The sequence below is a fragment of the Nannospalax galili genome, unplaced genomic scaffold, assembly GCF_000622305.1.
Source record: "Nannospalax galili isolate Female #2095 unplaced genomic scaffold, S.galili_v1.0 scaffold618, whole genome shotgun sequence".
NCBI lineage: Eukaryota > Metazoa > Chordata > Mammalia > Rodentia > Spalacidae > Nannospalax > Nannospalax galili.
Window position 1 is genome coordinate 216,059 of NW_008341873.1, and position 24,135 is coordinate 240,193.

Sequence of the window (24,135 nt, forward strand, 5' to 3'; positions counted from 1 at the left end):
AAGATGAATCTGTGAAAGGAAGAAGGCAAACTGTAAAAGATGTGACCCTGAAGTATCACAGAAGTTATCACCATCAGCCCTAAAAACTACATCCACTAAGGCCCCAAGTCCCACTCCCCATCAGCACTTAGCTCTGCCAACCTCTCAATGATTTCTGACAGCTGGTCTAGTCGTTGCTGGGGAAACAATACAGCCCGGTGGGCAGCCTCGGTATAAGTCCAAAAGGTGGGGTGGCTGGGACCAGGAGAATGAGGGCCGATGGGGCTGGCAACAGGTTGGGGCAGGGTACAGAAATCCAGGACTTCAGTCCCATACACAGGTGCCAGGGCCCCATGAGCCTCACTAAGTTGAAAAATCCGTTCCAGGCGTTCAGATCGTTGTCGCTTCCGCTTTTCTTCCAGAGAGTCCTAAGAAGAGAAAACACAAAACAGAGAAAATAACTGGTGTGCTTGAAAAACAAAATTTTACAGAAAACCTGAGTTTTTCCAGATGGAAATAGTCTGTAGAAATCACAAGGTCTGGGGCTGGAGAGATAGCTCAGCGGTTAAGAGCACTGACTGCTCTTGCAGAGGTCCTGGGTCTGATTTCCAGCACCCACATGCCAGCTATGAACCATCCTTAACTCCAGTTCCAGGGAAATCAAACACCTACTTCTGACCTCTGCGGCACTGCATGACACCAGTGCACTTGCATGCATTCATGCAGGCAATACACTTATACACATAAAATAAAAATAATAAATAAAAATTTAAAAAAAGAAAATGCTAACATAGTAGACTGTGTTTTAGTTTCTCAAGTTGCCGAATTGACTTGAGTCTATCGTGACTTGTATCTGAGGTCCCTAGATATTTGGGCTTATGGAAAAGTTACCTATAGATAAGTAATTCCCCCCCCCCATATGGTGACAGAGAAGATTTCTTTTAAAAATTGCTTAAGACAGAATATGCATGCTCAAAAGATACCTTCTTTGTCTTCCCTTCTTTGTGTTCTTCCCTCCAGAAACTAGAGTTCAGATTAGTGGTATTTATGCTCTGTCTAAGCTATGTCATAACTTTTGTTAATCTCTGTAGTGGTCAGAATTATTTCAAGTGTTAGAAGCCCAGTTTAGGTTGGTTTAAGCAAAGAAAGAAACTTACTGCCTCATGTGACTGAATTGTCTATGGTTCTTAGTACATAGAGAAGTATGTAGTAAATCATTAAGGGTCTGTTGTTCTTAGCTTTTCTTTCCTTCTGTTGGTCTGATTTCCAAGTAGCCTCTTCTCTCACAGCTCTAGAGTTGTACCATTGATCTAACAACTTTAGAAAGAAAGAGAATATGCCTTCCCAAGAATTGAATAAAATTCTTAGGATTGTCTTTTATCAGTTCGGATTGATGGGCTTAGAGCACATAAGTGAATGCGCTTAGACCTTATCATGTGACCAGCTTCAGCACAGATACATGGACATGAGAGTGGAGGAGATGAGCTTTAAAATAAACTAGGCTGTACTGGAGTAGTAACTTCCAAATCTCAGAAACTGAGACTCTCACAACTGAAAGCTTATTTCTCACCTTGTAGTTTGCTTTGAGTCCAAGTGACTTTAGAGTAGCTCCTGTTCATTCAGGAACACAGACTGTTTCCACCTTCAGGTCACCCTGAGGCTTCTACAGGCCTCAGCTGATGTCGAGAGAGCAAGTGGATGTAAACTCTAGATACTTGAGCCCGGTAGAAAAATCGGAGCTCATGGCCCTTTACATGGAATTGGCCATGTGGTCCTGATGAACTGAAAAGAAGCTGAAACTATGAGGTTTTTTTTTCTTTTAAACGAGCAGAAATGTGTCTTCCATAAACTGTTAGAAAGGTGGAAAATGTAAAATGATGAGCAAATTTTGTGTTAATGGTTCAGATCCTAGATGGGTAGTTATTTTATTAATGTGTAAAAAGAATTGTTTGTAAATAAATTCCATTTACTAAATTTGAAGTGTGTGTGGCAGATGGGTATCCTACCCAGAAAACCATTCTTCCTTTAAGCAGCTAGGGTATAGTTAAATAAGCAGTTGAGGTATAATCTACATTATAAAATTTATCTTTTAAAAGCAGTTCAGCACCTTTGAGTGTATTCACAGTTATATATAGTCACCATCACTATCTAATTTTACAACATTCTGTGTGTGTGGTTGCACTTCCACATATACATGCGGGGGTCAAAGGTTTATATCAGGTATCTCCTCAATTGCTCTCCACCTCTACTTTTTGAGACAGTATCTCTGACTGAATCTGGAGCTTGTGTATTTGGCTAGACTGGCCGGCCAGTGAGCCATCGGGATCCTCCTATCTCTGCTCGGGATCCCCCTCTCTCTGCCTCCCCAGTGATGGGATTGCATGTGTATGCTGGTACAACCGGCTGGAGATCAAATGCAGGTCCTCAAGCTTCACTGCAAACACTTTATTGACTGAGCTGTTTCCCATGCCCTATAATTGTAGAACATTTTTATCGTCACATAAAGAAATTTTGTACCCATCTATAGTAATTTCCTTTTCCAGGTCTGGGTAACCAGTAATCTTTTTTTGTCTCTTTAGATTTGCTTATTCTAATTAACTCACATTCATTATCTCTTCCTCATCTTCCCTTTGAGTTTACTTTTAGAATGATTGTAGGTCATACATAATTACTAGCATGATAGTTAGGAGTCTTCTTTTTCTGTCAATTTAATACCTGAAATAACAAATGAGTGGCACTTAGTAGCTTTGCTAGCATTTAGGTGAATTGTGAAATTGAGTTTTGGTTATGTTTCTGGTACTCATGATTAAGAACCACTGGTTAAGAGTTTTTAGTTAGAAATTGTTCCTATGATTCAGAAGGTTTTTCCCTGTGCTCCCCCATCTATCCTTCCTCTCACAGGCTTGTCATTCTGTGGTTCACATTTTATATGCCCAGTAACATTGAACCCACTCATAGTTCTTCTAAAGGTCTTTTCTTTTTACTTCCTGGTTTTGTTCATTAGATCTTTTCTGTTAGGATTCCCCAGGGATTTCCAGTTTCCTAATTCCTAGTCACCTCTTTAGGCTTAGTCAGGGAATTGGAAAGTTTACCCTTTCTTCTCTGAGAAAGTCTTTCCAAGAGCTCTCTACTATTCTTATCATGTGACGTATGAAAGTGTCTATAATCAGTGGTCTCACCTATTAATAATTGTTTGTGCATGTATCTGCATTGTTACTTAGAAATTATATATCTGGGGATGGAGAGATGGCTCAGCAGTTAAGAACACTGGTTGTTCTTGCAGAAGACCTGGATTTGAATCCCAGCACCCATGTGGCAGCTAACAACTGTCCGTAACTCCAGTTCTAAGGGATCCGACAGCCTCTTCTGTCCTTCGCAGGCATTGCATGACATGGGTGCACTTACCCACACACAGGCAATACACACATATACATAAAATAAAAATAATAAAATATTTTTAAAAAGAAATTATATATCTGTTATGTGTACTATTGTGATGGTTAGTTTTAACTGTCAACTTGACACAGTCTAGACTCACCTGGGAATAGAGTCTCAACAAGGGATTGCCTCGATCAGGTTGGCCAGTGGGCATGTCTGTGGGATATTGTCTTGGTTATGTTAGTTGAAGTGGGAAGACCTGCCTTCTATGGGTGGCATCATTTCCTGAGTTTGGGTCCTGGACTATTTAAGAGCAGACAGGGTGAACCCAGCACAGGCACACATTCTTTCTTGACAATCAGTGTGATGGTCACACTGGATGCTTCAAGTTCCCCTATAATAATGAACTGTAACCTGGAATTTTAAGCTGAATAAACCCTTTTCTTGTTGTCTTTGTCAGGTTATTTTTCACAGCAACAGAATGAACCTAAAATGATGAGTGTAATAATTTTTTAAATATTCATATTTTGATAAAAATTACATGTAAGGCCTAATGCTTTCATCCTGTACTTTACTTTCTAGCTAATGATGACTATAGGTTTTTTTTTTAATTAAAGATTTTTACTTATTTTTATTTTATGTGTATGAGTGTTTTGCCTGCATGTATTTAAGTGTATCACATGTGTGCCTGTGGAAGATAGAAGAGGGTGTCAGATGGATCCCCTGGAACTGGAGTTAAGGATGGATGTTAGCTGCCGTTTGGGTGCTGGAAACCAAACCTGGGTCCTCTGGAAGAGCAGTAGGTACTCTTGATCCCTGAGCCATCTCTCTAGCCCCATGCTACAGATTTCTTGATGACAGGAACTCAGTGTTGATCTGAATTTTATTCTTAGTGTTTTATCTGTTTTTTACTTCATTGGTGGTAGGCCTTTCCGTTTTTGTTATAGCACCTGCTGCATACCTTTATCATAACACTTACCATGCTGTGCATTGTCATTACTGGTATACATCTATCTCCTTTCCAGAGTGTCTCTTCAGTATGGGTACACTTTGGTTTCCAGTGCTCCCAGTAGCTTGCACAGCAGCTATTATATAGTACACAGTTATTTGTGGAGTGAATAAGCTGAATTAAATAGGATGAATTAGTGCTAATCTGAAAATAATTAAAACATTCTTTTTAAAAAGTATTTAAGAGGTGATGGGGCCATTTATTTTTTAAATGCTTATGTTTAAATTGAGATTATGAATCAGTTTTAGTTCTTCATTGTGTACTTAACATGTTTATAAATACAATACAAATTAAATTCTAGAAAGATGTGTTTAAAAGAGATTTAAAATATAGGCCCTAGCTGCCCCCCCCCCCCTTGATTCAACAGTCATAAAATTACTCTTCAAAGAGTCTTTGGGGCAGGAGTAATGATTCAGTGGTAAAGCACTTATGCAAGCATATGAACCTGAGTTTGGATTCTCAGAACTCATATAAAGCTGGATGTGGTAGCACATGTCTGTAATCCCTGCACTCTTGGTGGCAAGATGGGAGGTGGAGACAGGAAACTCTCCAGAAGTTCACAGGCTAGCTAGCGTGGTACAAGTGGTGAATTAAAACATATTATCTCAAGGTGGAAGGAGAAGGCCAACACCTGAGGCTGTCCTCTGACCTCCATAAGTGTGCTGTGGCACATACACACCTATACACACTCATACGAAAGTTTCAGTCTGTGGCTCTTTGGTGGTCCATATATTGTACTTTGAAGAGTATGATGTGAAACACTGTAGTCACTGCTTTATCCCATTTAATTCTTGTAAATCGGGAGTAACTACTGGCGACACCACATGCAAAGCCAGGACATAGGAACATTATGTAAATCGTTCCAGGTCCTGTAAATACCATGGAAAACATCCAGGATTCAAATCCACTTAACCTAGTCTGGCTCCAAAATCAGTGTGTTAGCTTGCATCTTACTTCATAAAGGTGAAACAAGGTGGCATTTCTAGTTTAAGAATGCTAAAGATAGAGATGATGTAAGCAAAAGTAGTTACAAATCAGGATGCAATTATTTACCTAAAGAAAGGGAAGGTAAGGGCTGGGGGGGGTATAGCTTAGTGGTTGAACACTTGCCTAACATGAGTAAGACCCTAAGTTCAGTGTCCAACACCTTTAAAAAAGGTGGTGGGGGAAATCACAGAGTGATTTTTTTCATAGAAAAGTAGGAGAATAATTTTTTATAGAAAAGTAACATGATAGGGGATGCTGACCAGCTGACATGCTGCTCTTTTATCCCCTTAGGCAGCATCTGTTTATGCTTTACCTTAGTTAGTCATATAAAAAATACCTGATTTGTCAAAAGAATGATGGTATTTTTTTAAATTGTTTTTGTTCCATGACTCAGTTTCACAGTTTTTCTTATTGTTCCTCTTATTTGATAGCATAATCAGATGGTTGTAATTACATAAATAGAAATAGTATTTTCAAAACAAAACATAAATGATGATCATATATTATTATATTAATGTTTATAGTTAATCATATTGCTGTTCTGGGTGTTTTATATTCTGAAATCCCTAGTGAAATTAGAAACTTTTACTAGAATATTTTTATTTTAACAGAATTGTTTATAACATTAATCTTCTTCCCTATAGAAATCTGGTTAAGAAGTACTGTCCCAAACGTTCATCTAAAGATGAAGAGCCAAGGTAAATTATATACCTGTTGCTGCTGTACATTACGACAAATTTTATTGCTTAGTAAAATATGCTGTAATAGTTCCATGAAGATTAAAAAATTTTTGTTTTAATAGAGATCTCAATGTTTATAAAAGAGGGAACTACTATTTATTTGATGAGAATAAATATTTTAATGAATTTAATCAATAGTTTTTTTAGAGTGGTTGAGGAAGGGATTTCCAAGTAAGATTTGGACCAGAATTCCACTTTAATGGTTTAGTCTCCAGAAGAAAGGAGTATTTTATTTTTGTACTTTATTGTGGATTTTATTGTGTGGTTGTCAGCTTTTTAGATTTTTGCTTTTTCAGGTAGTAAAACTGGCTGGTTGATTTAAAAGGTCAATGAAAAGGAATGAAATTTTAGAGATAATTTTGAACCCGGAATAAAAGGCTGGAAGTTGCTTTTGAGCTTTTTAGAAGTCTTAAGCAGTAATAAGTGGATGGCTATAAAAACAGAAACAAGATGATACTAACAAATAGCTTTGTGTATAAGTATCAATTATTAGGATTCTTAGGTTTCTGTTAATGGAGCCCTATCTGAGCTGTCAGCTGTAAGAGTGTTCCTTCATGTGTTCAAAGTAGATATATACATTTTAACACACTTATTCTCTTTGTTTTTCTCCTTCCCTTCACACACATTTTTACCCTTATTTTTGCCCCCTTCTTATCCCTTTGGTACGAGCCATAATGGTGCTTCACGTCCATTCAGGATGTGGGCAGGCATACATGGAGCTGTATCCAGAGCTGGTAGCAAAGTTGTTCTGTAGATCAGCTATCGAGATGCATTTGAGTGGTATGATTGTCAGGTTCTGTCCTCGAGAGCAACGCAACATCTCTGCAACAGGTTCAGCTGCCAAGCCTAGGAATCCGAGTTGATTCCCAAGCTCAGGCCAGTCAGTTGGCAACCTAAGAGATTCCACTATGCCAAAAGAGCCTGCAGGTAGTATTCTTACTATATTTTGAACCCAAATATCCCACTTATTTCTGAATTAAAGAGTACTTGAAGATATTCAGATATGTACGACTTGAGCTTAATGCAGGATTCTTTCCATATGAAGTTAACTTAGAACTAGTAGCTGGAATTTAGGCTGGTATATTAAAACTTTGTGAACTGTTAGACACCATATGTACCTCACCAGATAATTTTAGGGGAAGCAAGAATAAAGGTCACCATTTTCAATGTTTTGCCAGGTTTACCTCGTGTATCGCCTTTTTTAACATCCTTAATGAGTTAAATGACTATGCAGGACAGCGAGAGGTAGTCGCAGAAGAAATGGCACATAGAGTGTATGGAGAGTTAATGAGATATGCTCATGATCTGAAAACGGAAAGGAAAATGGTAATTTTTATAATTTATATTCAGTTACAATAGTTTTGTCAGATTTCACAAAATGATTGTTTTTCATTTTAGAAATTATATGTTCAGTATAAACTGGTTTTCTGCTTTACTAATTTTTTAATTAAAAATCGTGAGATTATGTTTGCTGATTTATATCTGTTAAATTTAAGAACAAGGTTTGGCAAAGTACAGCACGCAGACCAAATACCGCCTACTGCTTAAATTTTGCTTCCTAGATTCCATAAGCTAAGAATGTTCTTGACATTTTCGGTGGTTGACAAAAGAATAAAAAGTAAATATTTTATGGCTTGTGAAATTATATAAAATTTAAATTTCAGTGTCTATAAAGTTTAATTTCTATTCACTGACTTCTATATTGTTTGTGGCTGCTTTTGCATTATGTAGGCGGATACCATGTAACTTGCAAGCCTGAAATATATATTACTTATTATCTGACCTTTTATAGAAAATCTTTGTCAATTCCTATTGAAGAGGATCATTATTTTCTTAATATGTCTGTTTTAAAGGTTATATTTAAAGTATTAGCCTATAAGATGTATTTTAAGGAGATTTGCTTTATTCCTTTTTTGTTAATATACATATATGTATGTATATTATATATACATTATATCACCATGGAAAAAAATAAAGTGAAGAACCTTTGGGGTGTTAGAATTTACTTATTAAAATTTTAGTGTCATTATTTTTGTTAATTTTGTTCTGCTTGTTTGTTGTTGGTGATTATAATCTTCAGCATCTCCAAGAAGGTCGAAAAGCTCAACAATACCTTGACATGTGCTGGAAACAGATGGATAATGTGAGTTATGGTCTTTTCATGGTTAATTAAAAAATTTGCAGACCTGTTTACCGCTAAACTGTGTTGTGCTTTACATTATGTGAGTTTAATCTTTCTCAGTGTATTATAATTTGATGTTTGTTTTGTTGTATAGTAGCCAGTAAAGTATAAAAGGAGAATGTGAGCTCACTTTTCTTCCTTTTCTCCATGTAACTGTAGTTGTATGAATTCCTTTACCTTCATATCATTGTAAACATCTAGGGAGATTGCTGCAGAATACCAAGAGGAGATAGAAGTAGTAGGGAAGCAGTGCTGGATCTTAGAAGACTGTGACTAAGACTGAGAGAACCAACATTCTAGTTCTATTTAAGTTTTTTGAGACAGAGACAGGTAGTGTTGGCTGGCCTTGAACTTACTATGTAGCCTGGCCTTGACTGGAACTCGCTGTGTAGGCTGGCCTTTCAAGTGCTCAGATTAAAGTGTGTGTCACCATACCTTGAGTTTGCTAGCAGGTTTTTTTTTTTTTTTTTTTTTTTTTTTTTTTTTTTTTTTTTTTAGTTGTTATTGTTGTTGTTTTTGAGATAGGGTCTCCATGTAACCCTAGCTGGCCTGGAACTCACTATGTAGACCAGGCTGGCCTCACTCACAGAGCTCCACCTTCCTCTGCCTCCCAAGTGCTGGGACTAAAGGCATGTGCCACCACCCCCGGCTGCTAGCCGTTTTTATGCTGGGCACTATATTCCTTAACAATTATGCTAAAGGAAGTATTTTGTATTTAATTTGTTTAGTTGTTATTATTAGAAGTGCTTTAAAATTGAAATTTTATGCTGGGCGTGGTGGCGCACACCTTTAATCCCAGCACTTGGGAGGCAGAGGAAGGTGGATCTCTGTGAGTTCAAGTTCAGCCTGGTCTACATAGTGAGTTCCAGGACAGCTGGGGCTACAGAGAGGCCCTGTCTCAGAAAGACCAAAAAAAAAAAAAAATTGAAATTTTATAAGTACATGCAGAATATCCTGGTTTCTTTTCATATTGGGTAAATCCTTTATCTTTTAAAAGCCCATGCATATATTTGGCATATTTGTATATTTTCCTGTAAAAATGCATATTCAAAACTTTGGTTTTCCACAAATAAAATACCTAATATAAAACCAACTTTTGTTTATAAGTAGCCTCAATTTGTACCCAAGCTATTAGCCCATAGCTGTTGGTTCTAAAATGGGGTTAGGTGAAGCCAAAAGTCCCCTACTTTCTTTTTCTGAGTAATTCTCAGACTACAAATAGCAAGGTATTTTCCAGACAAGGATTTAGAATAGGCTTTCTCCAGAGCTTCTTAACAGCTAGAGTCAAACAAACAAATATACAGCCCCACCCCCATACACACATAGTGTTTTTCTACAGAAACTGGATATTTCACTCTACAGGGAAAGATCATATTTGTCCAGTCCCACTTATAGATCTTTTAATGGACTTTTCAGATAAGAGCATACAGCCAAGGGTCTCCAGACATTTGTAGAAATTATCTGATTGTGCATATCAGAGACAACTTATATATAAAAAAAACAACATAGAAGGAACAGTGACTATAAGAGGAAATAAAAGTTAACAAGCTTAAGCAAGAAAAAGCACTCAAAACTATTTTTAATTTTCTCAGTGGGAATAGAGGAAATGACTACATCCATGACAATCAGGATGAAGTACTATTTAAAAAGCATATGGTTGTGCACACCTTTAATCCAGCACTAAGGAGGCAGAGGCAGGCAGATTTCTGTGAGACTGAGGCCAGCCTGGTCTGCACAATGACTTCCAGGCTACCTGGGGCTACAGGGAGACCCTGTCTCAAAAAATGAAAAGAAACAAGGACTGGAAAAAACATTTTAAAGAATAATAAAAATCTTAAAAAAAAAAAAAAGAAATAGCATAATGAAATTAGAAGATTCATTTAACCGGGTGTGGTGGCGCATGTCTTTGATCCCAGCACTTGGGAGGCAGAGGCAAATGGATCTCTGTGAGTTCGAGGCCAGCCTGGTCTACATAGTAAGTTCCAGGCCAGTTGAGGCTATAGGGAAACCCTGTCTCAAAAAGACCAAAAAAAAAAAAAAAAAAAAAAAAAAAAAAAAAAGATTAATTTAGCATTTAATTTTTCAAAATAATAAGCATACTAGATAAAACAGAAAATTCGCAAAAGTAAGTTCAGAAAAATGTCCCCAAATTGAAAGACATGAATTCCTAGAGCAAAGTATTTCCCAGGTACCCAGTCTTATGAGCCACCATCAAAGCTTATCTTCTGGAGGGCTGCCTCCCCGGTCCTGGGATTAAAGGCAAGCACCACTACGGTAGTATAAAAATGAAAATTTCAGTTTTATATAATACATAGTGGCAACATTTTCACATTATTACTTAAATGAAAGAAATTTATTTTGTCTGTGGTCTTTTGATTTTTTTTTTAACAGAGTAAAAAGAAATTTGAAAGAGAATGTAGAGAGGCAGAAAAAGCACAACAGAGTTATGAAAGATTGGATAATGATACTAATGCAACCAAGGCTGATGTTGAAAAGGTAAGAAATCAAAACCTGCTTTTAAAAAGTATTATTGAGGGGCCGGAGAGGTGGCTCAGTGGTTAAGAGCACTGGTTGCTCTTGCAGAGGATCCTGGTTCGATTCCCAGTACCTAAATGGTAGCTAACAACCATCTGTAACTTCAGTTCCATTGGATCCAACACTCTCTTCTGACCTCTGTGTACATGCATGTCTTAGGTGCACTTACATACATGCAGGCAATAAATTTATACACATAAGATAAAAATAATAAAATATTTTTAAAAGTATTAATTGGTTTATATTCATTGTGTATAGTGAGCAAACCCTGCTTTGATAGCCAAATATTACTCACATGGGGAAGAAGTCATATCATTTGTATCAGTATTAGAAGAGATACACTGCATCTAAATCTAAAATATCCAGTATTTGCCCAATTGAAATATGTATTGATCTGAGAAGGTAACATGCTAATATAATATCTTAGCTGCATTCAAATGCTAAGGAGAAAGAGTGGCTTCTAGGATTGTTTTCAGCCTTATTCTAACAAAACTGGATGGGAAGCTTTAGGTATATCTATCAAGCATGCAAATTGGTTATGACTGAATAGTGCTCTTGACCATGTTACAGAAGAGAAATCATTAAACTGCCATGATTTTAGCTCTTTAGTCATTGATTCATTTACAAAACTAAACCTCTTGTCACTAGTTCTGAGCCAGGTATTCTGTAGCATAACCAGTAGGATTAGCCCTGTGACTGCCATTGCTTATCTTGTTTTCTTGTCCTTCCTCTGTATGCTTTGTCTCAAAACATTTGATAGGGTGACAGTGCTGATGTGTTGGGATTTTGAAATTTAAATGAACTTTTCTTCATATTGTTGTATGTACTAATGGACTTCCATTAACATGTTTTCTCCTTTGGATTTTATGATTTCCTAAAGGATTAGACTGAGGGAAAAAGAAAGGAGAGAAATAATTTATTTCCTGCCTTCATTTTTTTTTTTTTAACAAACAAAAACGCTACAGGTCTTCTAGTATAACAGCCTGTTTATGTATTTTCTATCCTTTTTCTAGTGACTTGTATATCCTGCTAATATAAGTTCCCAGTCCTATAAATGTATAATTTCAAGGTAGTTTGTTCATTTTTATCAGTCTTCAATTTAATTTAATTCCTTATATTGGCTTTACTCATCTGTTTTACATTTTTAAGTTCCATAGAAATATATCAAACATATAATATATATATATTAATTACATACTTCAGAATAGCTTTTTATGCATTTTAGCTTATTGGGTGTGCTCTACGTCTAAACAGATTGTATTTCTTCAACTGCTTCACGTAGGAAATTGCTTAAAATTATCTTTATTATGATTACTTTCCTTTGGGTACCTCTTCATCTGTCAATATCCCACTTAAAGTATTTTTTTAAAATTTATTTTGTAACCTTGATATGGTCTGATCAGTTCTAATTTTGATTATCTCCTTTGTCTTATCCTATTAAAGTTTTTACATCCTAATGTTGATTATATATTTCCTTCCCAGTATGATGTCATATACATAATTAATTGATCAGTGTGCTGTTACTAGTTGATAGTATTATGGATCACAGCAAATGCCAAAGGCACTATTTTATACATGGAAGACTTCTTGCAAGTTGACATTCACTCTTAAACACTCTGTATTAGTTACTTTTATTTTTATTTTATTTATTATTTTTAAATTTTATGTGTATGAGTGTATTGCCTGCATGTAGGTAAGTGCATCCGTGTCGTGCAGTGCTCTTAGAGGACAGAAAAGGCCGTTGGATCCCCTGGAACTGGAGTTATGGACAGTTGTTAACTGCCATGTGGGTGCTGGGATTCAAACCTGGGTCTTCTGCAAGAACAACCAGTGTTCTTAACTGCTGAGCCATCTCTCCAGCCCGTAGTTACTTTTCTATTGCTGTGGTAAAGCACCATGACCAAGGCAACTTATAGAAGGAAGTTTATTGGGCTTCTAGTTCCAGAGGGACGAGAGTCCATCATGGCAGGGAAAGCATGGTGACAGGAAGCAGGAACAGAAAGTTGAATGCTCACATCTTCAAGCAGGCACAGGAAGCAGAGAAACACAGGACTGGAAATGGATGTGGCTGTGAACTGTCAAAGCCTATTCCAGTGACGTCCTTCCTCCAGCAAGCCTGTACCTCTTAAACCTCCCCAAGACAGTGCCACCAGTTGGGGACAAAGTGTCTAAATACTTCAGGATTATGGGGAACATTCCTCTTTTAAACCATCACACATTCTTTTGATTCATTATTAAATATTGGTCATTCAAATATATGTCCTAGGCAATTGAAAGTTATTTATTCAGTGAACTCTTCATTTAAAGTGTTTAACATCTTGTCTACAGAGGTCATTTTAGTTATTAGATAAGCGTCTTGAAACCTAGATACAATGTGTCTATTAGTGTGGCCTGATGTATTCAGACCTTCAGTATTCACAGCCTTTTTTAATATTCATTAATTTACAATACCTGTAATTATTAGAAAATTATGCAAGGCCTCCATCGTTTTAGCTCCTTAGCCTTATCCTCCTGTATATTGGTGTTGAAAACTCTGCCCAGTGAGATCACAGCCGCTGACGGGGAACTGGAGTTTCCCCTGACAGATTATGAGGATTTGAGGCTAGGAAATTTGGAATCGTTTGTTCTGTGGTTTGTGGTAGAAAGAAAAAAGAGGAAGGTGTAAATAAATGTGTACTTTTTCCAAGACGGAACTTCACTTTTTCTTTTCTGTAGAAGTACTTCGGTTTGCAATGTTTAGTTTCCATTGTACTTATTTGCTGGTATCTTCATTCATACTGTAGATTCTTAGCTACCCTGTTTCTGTAGGTCAGTTTGTTTCTTTGTTAAGAAGATCGAGTTATAGATTGCTGTTAGAAGATTAGGATTAGGATAGTGAGTTATAAAGGGCTAGGAATGTACCTCAGTGGTAGAACATTTGTCTAGCATGAGTAAGACTGTTAAGTTCAATCATTAGCGAAAGAAAAAAAGAACAGTGAAGTATATTCTCATTGTGTTTTATCATTTACAAAGCCCTGGGATGTAAAATGTTTTGTTTCTTAGACCACTATAAAAATGAACTCTTGATCCTTTCACCTCAGCCTTGCAAGTGCTTGATACTACTGGTGTGCAACAGTGTATCTGGGGAGTCCAATTCTTACTTTGTTTTTTTCCATTATTTTAGAACAGTTTCCATTGTGCTCTAGCATGTCCAGAACTAGCAATTTCATTTATATTCTAATATTCTCATTAATGTAGGTAATATCCATTTGACTTTCTGGAAGAAATAGAATATAGAATTATATTACAAATAAGTACCCCTGATTTTCTAGAGCTGGAAACCATTGTTAAATATTGCATAACTCAAAACACATTTTAATGATTATTTATATTAACTTTGGTTTTAGTTTCATATTCTAACTGGATATAAGAGGATTATAAAGAAATATTTTATGACTTTTAAAGTAGTCTGAAATATTCCTAAGGTACTTGTTTTTCTTTTCTCCTTTTTAAAAATGTAATTTCAAGGTATAATGTCATTTATTGCTTTCTATGAAATTTTGTAATGAAAGACTTTCAGTTATTGCAAGGAGGAGGGCTCTTAGAGGAGAGAGGAGGATTGTTGTGATAAGAAAACCACTGTAAGATCTAGAAGCATTTCCTTAAATTTAAATGATACCAAGAGTTCATGCCATCTGTTGGCTTCTTTATTGACAATATTTTCAGAAAGTTAATTACTGTGGTTTTGTTGTTGTTGGTAATCATTTGGACCAATTTTGCCTGTAGGCCAAACAGCAGTTGAACCTGCGCACACATATGGCTGATGAAAATAAAAATGAATATGCTGCACAGTTGCAAAATTTTAATGGAGAACAGCACAAACATTTCTATGTAGTGATTCCTCAGATTTATAAGGTAAGTTTAGTTTCTAGTTTGAATTCAAAGAGTGAGTCTTTAAGTTGAATTTTTTTTTTCAGTGCTGGAAACCAAACCTAGATTCTTACTGGGCTAGGTAAGCACTCTACCACTGAGATACAGCCCGAACCCCCAAATTTAAGTATTACACTGCCTACACTTCTTTTTGTCTGTAAGGAAAAGATAGACCATAGAGTGAAAGTTGGTGGACTGGAGGTGTGTGTGTCAGATTCTGGTCATTTAATACAGAGCATCCACCTGGTAGCCTTCACTATGATAGTGTTAACCAGCAAGTCTCCATATTCTGCATCAACTTTAACTTAGAAGTAAACTACCCGTTGTGTTTGGGGGCTTGATTCTCTTTTTTGGTACTAGCTCTGGAGCAGTATTGCCATTTTTTGATGCCAGAAAATAGTTCTTTAAAAAATATGCACTTCTCAAATTCCTGAGGCTTCGGAAAGTAAGGAGGAAAAGTGATATGAACCGAAGTTTGAGAACTTGAGCTGTGTAGTTGCTTCGTAGGAAAGAGAAAAGTCAGTGTTGGCAAATAGCAAGTATGGAAAGAAAAGCCCTTAACTTACTGAACCTCTTGTGCCCCAGCATATTTCCCAGTAACATTTGCCTGTGAATTTTTGTATGTGCCACTTTGGTGATGTGGCTTTCATGTCCTCAACTCTGTAGTGGTCACTCTGAGCTGTGCACTCCGGTAGGGTCTGGGTACCTGTTTGTGTGTGCATTTTGTCCAGCTATGTTTTGCTATAGTACTCTGGACTAGTTTAAGGTTGGACATCTCAGACTGTTTTTAAAAATTAGTGTTAGAATTTGGTCTTCAAATGGAATATTGCATAAAAGCATAAACAAGAACTACTCTGAATGAAGAATAAAAGTTCAAACAGATATGACTAAGAGACTTGAAAATAAGCACAGAAAGCCTTGTTTTCTTACTATTATTTAAGAGGCCTCAGGTTATAAGAATTGTTAAATCTGGCTGCAGAGATGGCTCAGCAGTTAAAGAGCACTGGCTGTTCTTGCAGAAGACCTGGGTTTGAGTCTTAGCACCCACATGGGAGCTAATAGCCACCCATAACTCCAGTTCCAGGGGATCCAACACCACCTTCTGTCCTCTGAGGGCACCGCATGACACAAGTGTACTTACATGCAGACAATACACTCATACACATAAAATAAAAGAATTGTTAAATCTATATATCACTGGTTTATTTGTTGTTGTTGTTCTGTTTTGTGACAAGGTCTCCCTGTAGCCCCAGCTGGTCGGGAACTATGTAGACTGGGCTGGTCTCAAACTCGTAAAGACACACCTGGTGTAAATGTCACTGTTCAAGTATATTTAAAAGAAAAGTTATTAGGGTCGAAATCTATTTGGGGTGGTCACTAATTGCTCTCCTTCAGAATGATAATAAAATTTATTTTCCCTCTTTTTTTGAAATTCTGATTATTAGCAACTACAAGAAATGGATGAACGAAGGACAATTAAACTCAGTGAATGTTACAGAGGATTTGCAGACTCAGAACGTAAAGTTATTCCTATCATCTCAAAATGCTTGGAAGGAATGATTCTTGCAGCAAAATCAGTTGATGAAAGAAGAGTAAGTGCTGTCTAATTGTCTCTGAATGAATGCACATGGTGTAGGTAATGAATGGATGGGAAAGGAGTGAAATAATCTAATGAATTAGTCTGTAGGAGAAAGCCTTGCCATAAATTAGACTCCTGCAATGAGTTGAACTAAAAAATTCTGATTCTTTAAAAGAAACTTTCTAGCCCTCTTCTTTTCCTAATATTTTAGCTCTAACCCAAGAGTATAACCTTTGAACTATGTATTTAAATTGTATTATACTGTTAGTATAGTGAAAGTTTAGAGAAGGATGTGGTTAGATATATCTTGAGTTGCCTTTAATGGAAGATTTAATGCTTGAGCTAATCACGAAACCTGGTACTGTGTAGAATAGTAACCCATGAGGAGGAGGAAGAAGGGCGTCAGGAGTAAAGGAAACAGCATAGTCCTGTATTCCTGAGGAAATAAGTCTGATGTCATTATTGCTTGGTTAAAGTGTAGCGGAGTCTTAGATCTGGTCATTTCTCAATAAATGCTGATTGAGTCACGAAACAGAATGGATTGCTAGGCTCTGAGATTATAAGGTGAAACAAGAGAAAAGAGCTAGTTTTGGAGGCTATCAGATATGTGCTCACATAGTTTAGTCTTCACGCAAACTTAATAAGTAGATGTCAATGAAGAATCTTCCTGTAACTAGTTGAATCTTTAAATTTGTAAAAGAGTCAAAGAGCTCTTGGCATAGGATAGCTGCTAGGAGAGGAAGAGTTTCCTTTAAGGGTGCTCCCCCCCGCCCCAGCTGGTCCAAGCTCTAGGAATGGTACCACTTTCAAGAGTATTTGGGCAACACAAATTGTATTTGATTTGGGGGGCAGGACATGAAGGTGGGTAGGTAGGGAGGTGGGTATAGATCAATGGAAAAGTGTTGAAAAAAAAGAAAAGAGGATTTGAGGCTTCTTTAGATGGGAATTCCAAATATGTGTATAATTTCATTTATACTTTTCTATTGGAATTAAAATATTGAAAGCTTATTATAATTTTCACAGGAAGAAATTATTTACTTTGAGCCTTTGGTGATTCTTGTAGATCTATTTCTTTAAACCTTCTTTTTTAGTTTTGAAAGCTAATATAGTAAAACCAAATACAATGGTTTAAAAAAAATTTGTTTCTTTTGTATAGGATTCTCAAATGGTGGTAGACTCCTTTAAGTCTGGTTTTGAACCTCCAGGAGACTTTCCATTTGAAGATTACAGTCAGCATATTTATAGAACCATTTCTGATGGGACAATCAGTGCATCCAAACAGGAGAATGTGAAGGTGGATGCCAAAACCACAGTAGGAAAACAATGGTTTAAAAAAAAATTGTTTCTTTTGTATAGGATTCTCAAATGGTGGTAGACTCCTTTAAGTCTGGTTTTGAACCTCCAGGAGACTTTCCATTTGAAGATTACAGTCAGCATATTTATAGAACCATTTCTGATGGGACCATCAGTGCATCCAAACAGGAGAATGTGAAGGTGGATGCCAAAACCACAGTAGGAAAGGCCAAAGGCAAATTGTGGCTCTTTGGAAAGAAGCCAAAGGTAAAAGTCATAAAATTCCTGTATGCTAATCATATTTTTTAGTAATTTAGTAAAGTTGAAAAAGACATTGAATGGATAATAACCTACTACTAATAGAGGATCAGTTTCATTCATTCAGTTTGAATGATTCAACTAACCTTTCACTCATTAGGAAATAGTTTTTTATACCTCAGTGTGTTGAACACTTAATGATGTGTAAGAATATTAAGTTGTTAATATTTAGTTAAATTGTATGTCTTGAAATTTCATTTGCATATAGTTTCAGAATTTCTAAGGAAACATCTCAATGAAATACTAAAATTGAAATTCTTGGTTGGAATAAATGATGAAGCACATTGATGATACCAAATTAGACCTCGTATTCATGCTACTATTTTATTATCTATAGGGAATTTTAATGAGAAGGGCTCAGTGTTCTCCACTACATTTTAAAAAAATCTCCAATTTACTAAGAGACTCTTACTCTTAACTTCTTGTCAAACCTCAGGTTTTGATGTGCTGCTAATTTGAGATATCTAAACATAGATCAACACATAAGCACATAGATGACTGCTTTGTCTTTCTTGTCAATCTAGTGATTGTAATAGCATATCAGGAAGGGGAATAGATGTGCACCATTAATCTGATATGCTGTACTTACTAAAGTGTACTTGATTATTTTAATTCATTTCTTTGATCTTGCTATATACAATTTGGTATATACACTTTAATTCAAATTACATATCTATAAGTAGCCTTAAAAACACAGTTATAGTTAACTCAGGCTTTACTTATGCATTTAATAATATTGTTCAGTCAAGAAGTTGAGAGGTGAGACATTCTTAGTCATATCAGAGTAGCTAGGGCAGCTTAGAAATCTAAAGCATACCAAAGTTTATTATAAAATGAGGTAAAAAATGGATGAAATAGAAACAGCCTGAGAGGAAAGCTATGAATATAATGAAATTTTTTTTGCCTATTTATGGTAATCAGTTACAGTTTTAGTATTTTGTGTGATGACTTTAACTATAGCTGCTGCTTTTATCTCTTGACAAGTACAAGTTGAATGTGACCTGTATAAGAGTCAGTGCTGGTGTTAATATTCTAGAAACCAGAAGAGAATTTTAAAAATCTAGGTCATATTGTTCTCTCTAACATTGTAATTTGTGTACTTTATGTTTTTAATCTCTCAGCTTATAAAAAACCAGTGAAGTGAAATGGTATATTTACAAAAGTAAATTTGACATTTTAAGAGTAATAGTTTTTTTTTTTTTTTTACAAAACTATGTTTACTTTCTTATAATATTATCATAGAAAACTTTATTTGAGGTGTATTTTGTGAAGAATATATTGCCAGAAATAGAATTTTCATTTAGGAAAAAACTATGCACATTTGGCTTATTGATTCCTTTCTTTATTTCCATATTAGCCACAGTCCCCACCCTTAACCCCTACTAGTTTATTCACATCCAGTACTCCTAATGGGTCCCAGTTTCTCACATTCTCCATTGAGCCCGTGCATTATTGTATGAATGAAATAAAAACAGGGAAGCCCAGAATTCCTTCTTTCAGAAGCCTCAAAAGAGGGGTAAGTTTAATAATGGGTTGAAATGCATGATGGCCTAATTGTGTGTGTAGTGTGGCTTTTAATACTCTCCACCCTCATTATAAGGCTCTCTCCTATAAATCCATAGTTTAAAACAGCACAGAATTAAGTATAGCTGCCCTCAAGTTAAAAACAACTCCTCTTTATAGCATTTGCAATGTTCAACCATAGAAGAATGGTATTATAAAGAGGGTGCTGGGTACAGTCATATTTTAGCTATTTTTTTGTTTATGTGAAACCATATGTCCACCATTGTCTTGTAATGTATTTACATTTTTAAGACTTTCAGTAATTTGTCACTGGAGTTGCTTTTGTACTAATTTGTCACTAATGCTGAATTCACCTGCCAATTTATAGTTTTGTTTTGTCAACAGTAAAATGTTTGATTTTAATTGCCCTACTTCTGGAAGCATAAAACATAATTTCTAATACCTTAATCAAAAAATTAAAAAGCCAGTGTGGTGGCACACACCTTTGTAATTGTAGTACTTGGAAGGCTTCGGCAGGAGGATTGAGAATTTGAGGCCCATCCGGGTTAGGTAGTGAGTTCAAAACCAGCCTTGGCTGTCCAGTGAGATGCTGTTTCCAAAATCAAACCAAGTCAAAACAAAAAATAGGAAAATAAGTATAATAAAGTGTTTATGGATCAAATTATTATAAGGTACTCTGTAAGTTATTAAAGCCTATAAAATATTTAGGTATTATTGAGTAATTTTAATGGAATTTATATTTTGAAGTAAAGAATTTTCTCTTTATTCTTTTTTAAAAAAATTAACCAGCCTTAGACATTTACTATTCCAATAGTACTCTGTAAATGAAAATTTACAGACTACTAAAATGCAAATACCATATTAAACTGTTTCTTAGCAATGACTGTTGTACTATAGTAAATAAATAAATAAATTAGTGTTACTTCATTTTATTGGGAAGATTAGTTTTTCCTTTCCTTGGTTCTGATGGTTGAACCCAGGTCCATATATATATGTATATAGAAGTACTCTATCACTAAACCATATCTGATCCCCTTAATTTTTCTTGTTTATGTTTGATTTTTAGGTTATGCTCTTAATTATATGCCTATAATTTAGATTTTATGACTTGTTGGCCATTTAAAGAACATAGGTACGATGACCCGTAGATGTGCCAACTGATCATCAGCAGTAATACAATAATATGGGGCTCTTTTTTTCTTCCTTTCTGTGGTCTTTTCTGAAATTAGAGTACATTTTAGCCCTAAATATATTTGTTTAGGGCAAGATTACATTATTATCCACACTATTAAAATGACAAACTTGACTGATGCCAGTACTACAGAAAATGTTCCAGTATATTATATCCCCCACTTTGACTTTTTTCCCTCAAGTGACGTAAACTTCTTCACATCTACCTGACCTAATTCTGTATGTAAGAGGCAGTTCACCACCTTAGCACAGTCCTTGCAGATGAGTTTGCATGGTCCTGTGCAGGCGTGCTGCTTATCACTTTTGAAGCCCTTATACGTGCTTGAGAGACTTTAAGAATTCATATTTGGAATTTCTGTTACTTTAGTTATGAGGGTAGAATTCCCCAGATGCTTTTCATAGAGATATGAAGTGAATCTAAGTCTATGGAAGAAGAAAGTTTAAGCAGTTAGAACTGTTAGGCTGCAAAGTCGTAAATGTGCGGGTTTTTCTTCTTCTTGAACAGTTTGCAGGTAGAACTTTACAAGTGCAGTACTTAAAAATTGCCTGATCATTATTTTCATATGTTGCTTTAATTTTAAGTAGTCATACATTGTTATACATTTTTATAGTTTTGGAAAATTGAAATCTCATTGAAGTTCTAGTATTAATTACCATAATAGCTAAGAAGAAAGCAGTGTGTAGTGTAGAAACTATGATGAATAAACGAAATGAGGGGATTCAAGGATGGGGCCAGGGAGGAAAGGATCACATCTTTGGGATTTAGAAATTTTTATACTTTGATTGGTGTTTGATAGTTTACTAGATATTTAAAAATTAATAGTAGAAATAGAAATGTTTTCTTTCCACTTAAGAACTTTTATGAATGTAGAGAAAAATCCCAGAAGGAAAGTAAACATTAATAAACTGATATTTTTACATGGATTTTTGTGGATTTTTTCAGTCCATTAAGCTTACAAAATAGGTCAAGATTTCTTAGAGCTGCTGAATTGTAGCCTTCAATTTGGAAACTATTGTGTGTCCTCTTGGATATTGTTTTTCTTAAATAATTTTTCTAAAGAATATGTGCATATATATATTTTTTTAGGGGGCAGTCTTTTTGAGACGGGTCTCCCTGTAGCCCCAGCTGACCCGGAACTCACTATGTAGACCAGGCTGGCCTTGAACTCACAGAGATCTGCCTGCCTCTGCCTCCCGAGTACTGCAATTGAAGGCATGCGCTGCCATGCTCAGCGAGAATATGTATATTTCTTTTTAAAGAGAAAAATTGGTATATACAATTTACATTAGTTAGGAGATGAGAAATGTTACATCAAACTGATGTTTGTGAGTTTGACAGTCTTCCCACTGTATCTGTTCTAAGGGGTGTTTCTGTAATTGCCCTCTGTGACATCGAGTTCTAACTTTCAGTGGATATTGGGGAAATATACCCAAACTTGACTACTTAATATACAAACTAATATTTTTTTTTACCCCTTTCTTTGGCTGTCATTAGATTCTTTTTAAGAGTAATAAATTAGTTTATACTAAGAAGTCCATGTTTTGTGTCTAATTATTCATAATCATTCAGACCTCTCGAGGTATTCTTTTAGACTTTTACTATTCAGAATATAGTTCTCAAGATTTTGACCTGTTTTAAAATGAAATACACCTGGTTATCTTCATTCCTTTACTCATGTTAGTTCTCCTGTATTTTGCACTACATTAAGATGTAGTGATTATATGGAATTTTCTAGTTTGTAAGTATAAATTACTTACATATCTAAGTATTGTATTTTTGCATTGCTTTAAAATATTTCTAATATTTTCTTACAAAGATCTTGAATTTTCAGTGAACTATAAATTCATTTTCAATTTGTTAGTAAAACTGGTTAAGCTAAAATAGAAATGTTAGATATTTCATCTATAATTATCCTATTTCCTCTGAAAGATACTAAAATAGAAATTAGAAAAGTAATTCCATCATTCAGAAATACAGGTAGTGAAAATTATAAAAGATAAGCCATCTGCTGGTGCACACCTTTGATTCCAGCACTCAGGAGACAGATCTCTATGAGTTCAAGACCAGATTCATCTATAAGTAAATTCCAGACCAACCAGAGACATAGTGAGACCCTCTCTCAAAACAACAACAAAAAGACAAGCCAAGTACTTTAATTTTGTTTCTTGTTATATGTAATTTTAGTAGTGTTTAAAGAATGCAAGGATGTTTTTCCTTCATTTAAACCTATGTGTTTTCTCACCATGAATTTTATGATAGTAAAATAAATTGATTTTTTTTCTTCTTAAAACTACTGACAGTCTAAAGAATGTTAAGCTTAGTTTAGAAAGACAATGGATAGCATCATCTTTCCTTCATAATCATTAATGTACATGGCCAGCTCATCAGAGATAAAGGGTAGATATTTTTGCTAGATATTAACTTCTTTTACATTTTTATGTGAAATTCTATTTGATATCTATCACCTTCTCTTTAAAAAAAAAATTACGATTTAGAAAACAGGGAAAAGTGAAATTTTAACATGGGGTTACTGGGGATTGAACCCAGGGCCTTGCACTTGCCAGGTAAGCAGTCTACCAGGCATGTCTTCCCCCTAAAATGAAGGAATTTTAAGGTTAGCCAAATGTGATGAGTATAAAGATGAATTTTTTAGGTCATTCTCTCTCTCTCTCTCTCTCTCTCTCTCTCTCTCTCTCTCTGTGTGTGTGTGTGTGTGTGAGTGTGTGATATAGTCTATGCCAGTTGCAGAATCCTCTTCAACCTTCAGAACCGTATGTGTTATTTCCATGCTCTAAGAGCATCTATAGTTGATCTCTTCAGATTCTGTTCATGTCGTATCTTCTGAAAGGATAAATTTTATTCAGTTTGCTCTTTTTAGTGCTGTTTTTCAAGTATATGGATTTCAGAATAAAATCTGAAAAATAGAAAATTTCTTCTCAAAGCAAAATTAAACCTATATATTTGTGTCTAATAGGTACATAGTGAATTTGATTCTGGGTAACTCAATTTATTTATTTTTTAAAAATAATACCTTAAGAATGTTACCCTCACCAAACTTTTGATACATTTAAATTCAGAATAGTGTTTTGAATGATAAAATTTCAGGATATGATAGATGCTTTCTTTAGAACACTGGGAAGGACATTCTGGTTTTTAAACTTTTGTTTAAGATTTCTTTTTAAATGGGTAATATTAGATCTTTTTTTCATTCAACTTTTCAAATACCAGTTTTTTGAAAATGAATAATTAAAATCTACCTTTATAAAATTCTCTTTAAAAGAAAATGTATGATTACTGGTAGAATGATCACTATTTTCTTTTGAGTTTTAGTTAAATTTAGAAAATATCTGCCCATTATCAGTGTATGCTTTTCTTTTTTCTTTTTTTTTTTTGTGCAAGTAATTTGCTTTCCCAAAATGTGCTTAAAATTATTTTTTCCTGGCATAATTGTTTGAATTGTAAAATGTACATGATTTATTTTAATATTGTAAAAAAATTATAGGTTATTGC

At 35.3% G+C, this 24,135-nt stretch overlaps 1 protein-coding gene across 1 annotated transcript in view; it reads left to right on the forward strand.

Annotated features, from left to right (window-relative positions):
* Fnbp1l (formin binding protein 1 like) overlaps positions 1-24,135 on the forward strand; it is a 111,399-nt gene that overhangs the window by 74,851 nt on the left and 12,413 nt on the right. Inside the window, exons 3-10 of the mRNA XM_008837474.3 lie at positions 5,998-6,051; positions 7,272-7,419; positions 8,174-8,236; positions 10,667-10,771; positions 14,576-14,704; positions 16,165-16,311; positions 17,655-17,858; positions 19,267-19,425. Of these exons, the coding sequence (XP_008835696.1) occupies positions 5,998-6,051; positions 7,272-7,419; positions 8,174-8,236; positions 10,667-10,771; positions 14,576-14,704; positions 16,165-16,311; positions 17,655-17,858; positions 19,267-19,425 (1,009 nt within the window). The remainder of the gene's footprint in view (positions 1-5,997; positions 6,052-7,271; positions 7,420-8,173; positions 8,237-10,666; positions 10,772-14,575; positions 14,705-16,164; positions 16,312-17,654; positions 17,859-19,266; positions 19,426-24,135) is intronic.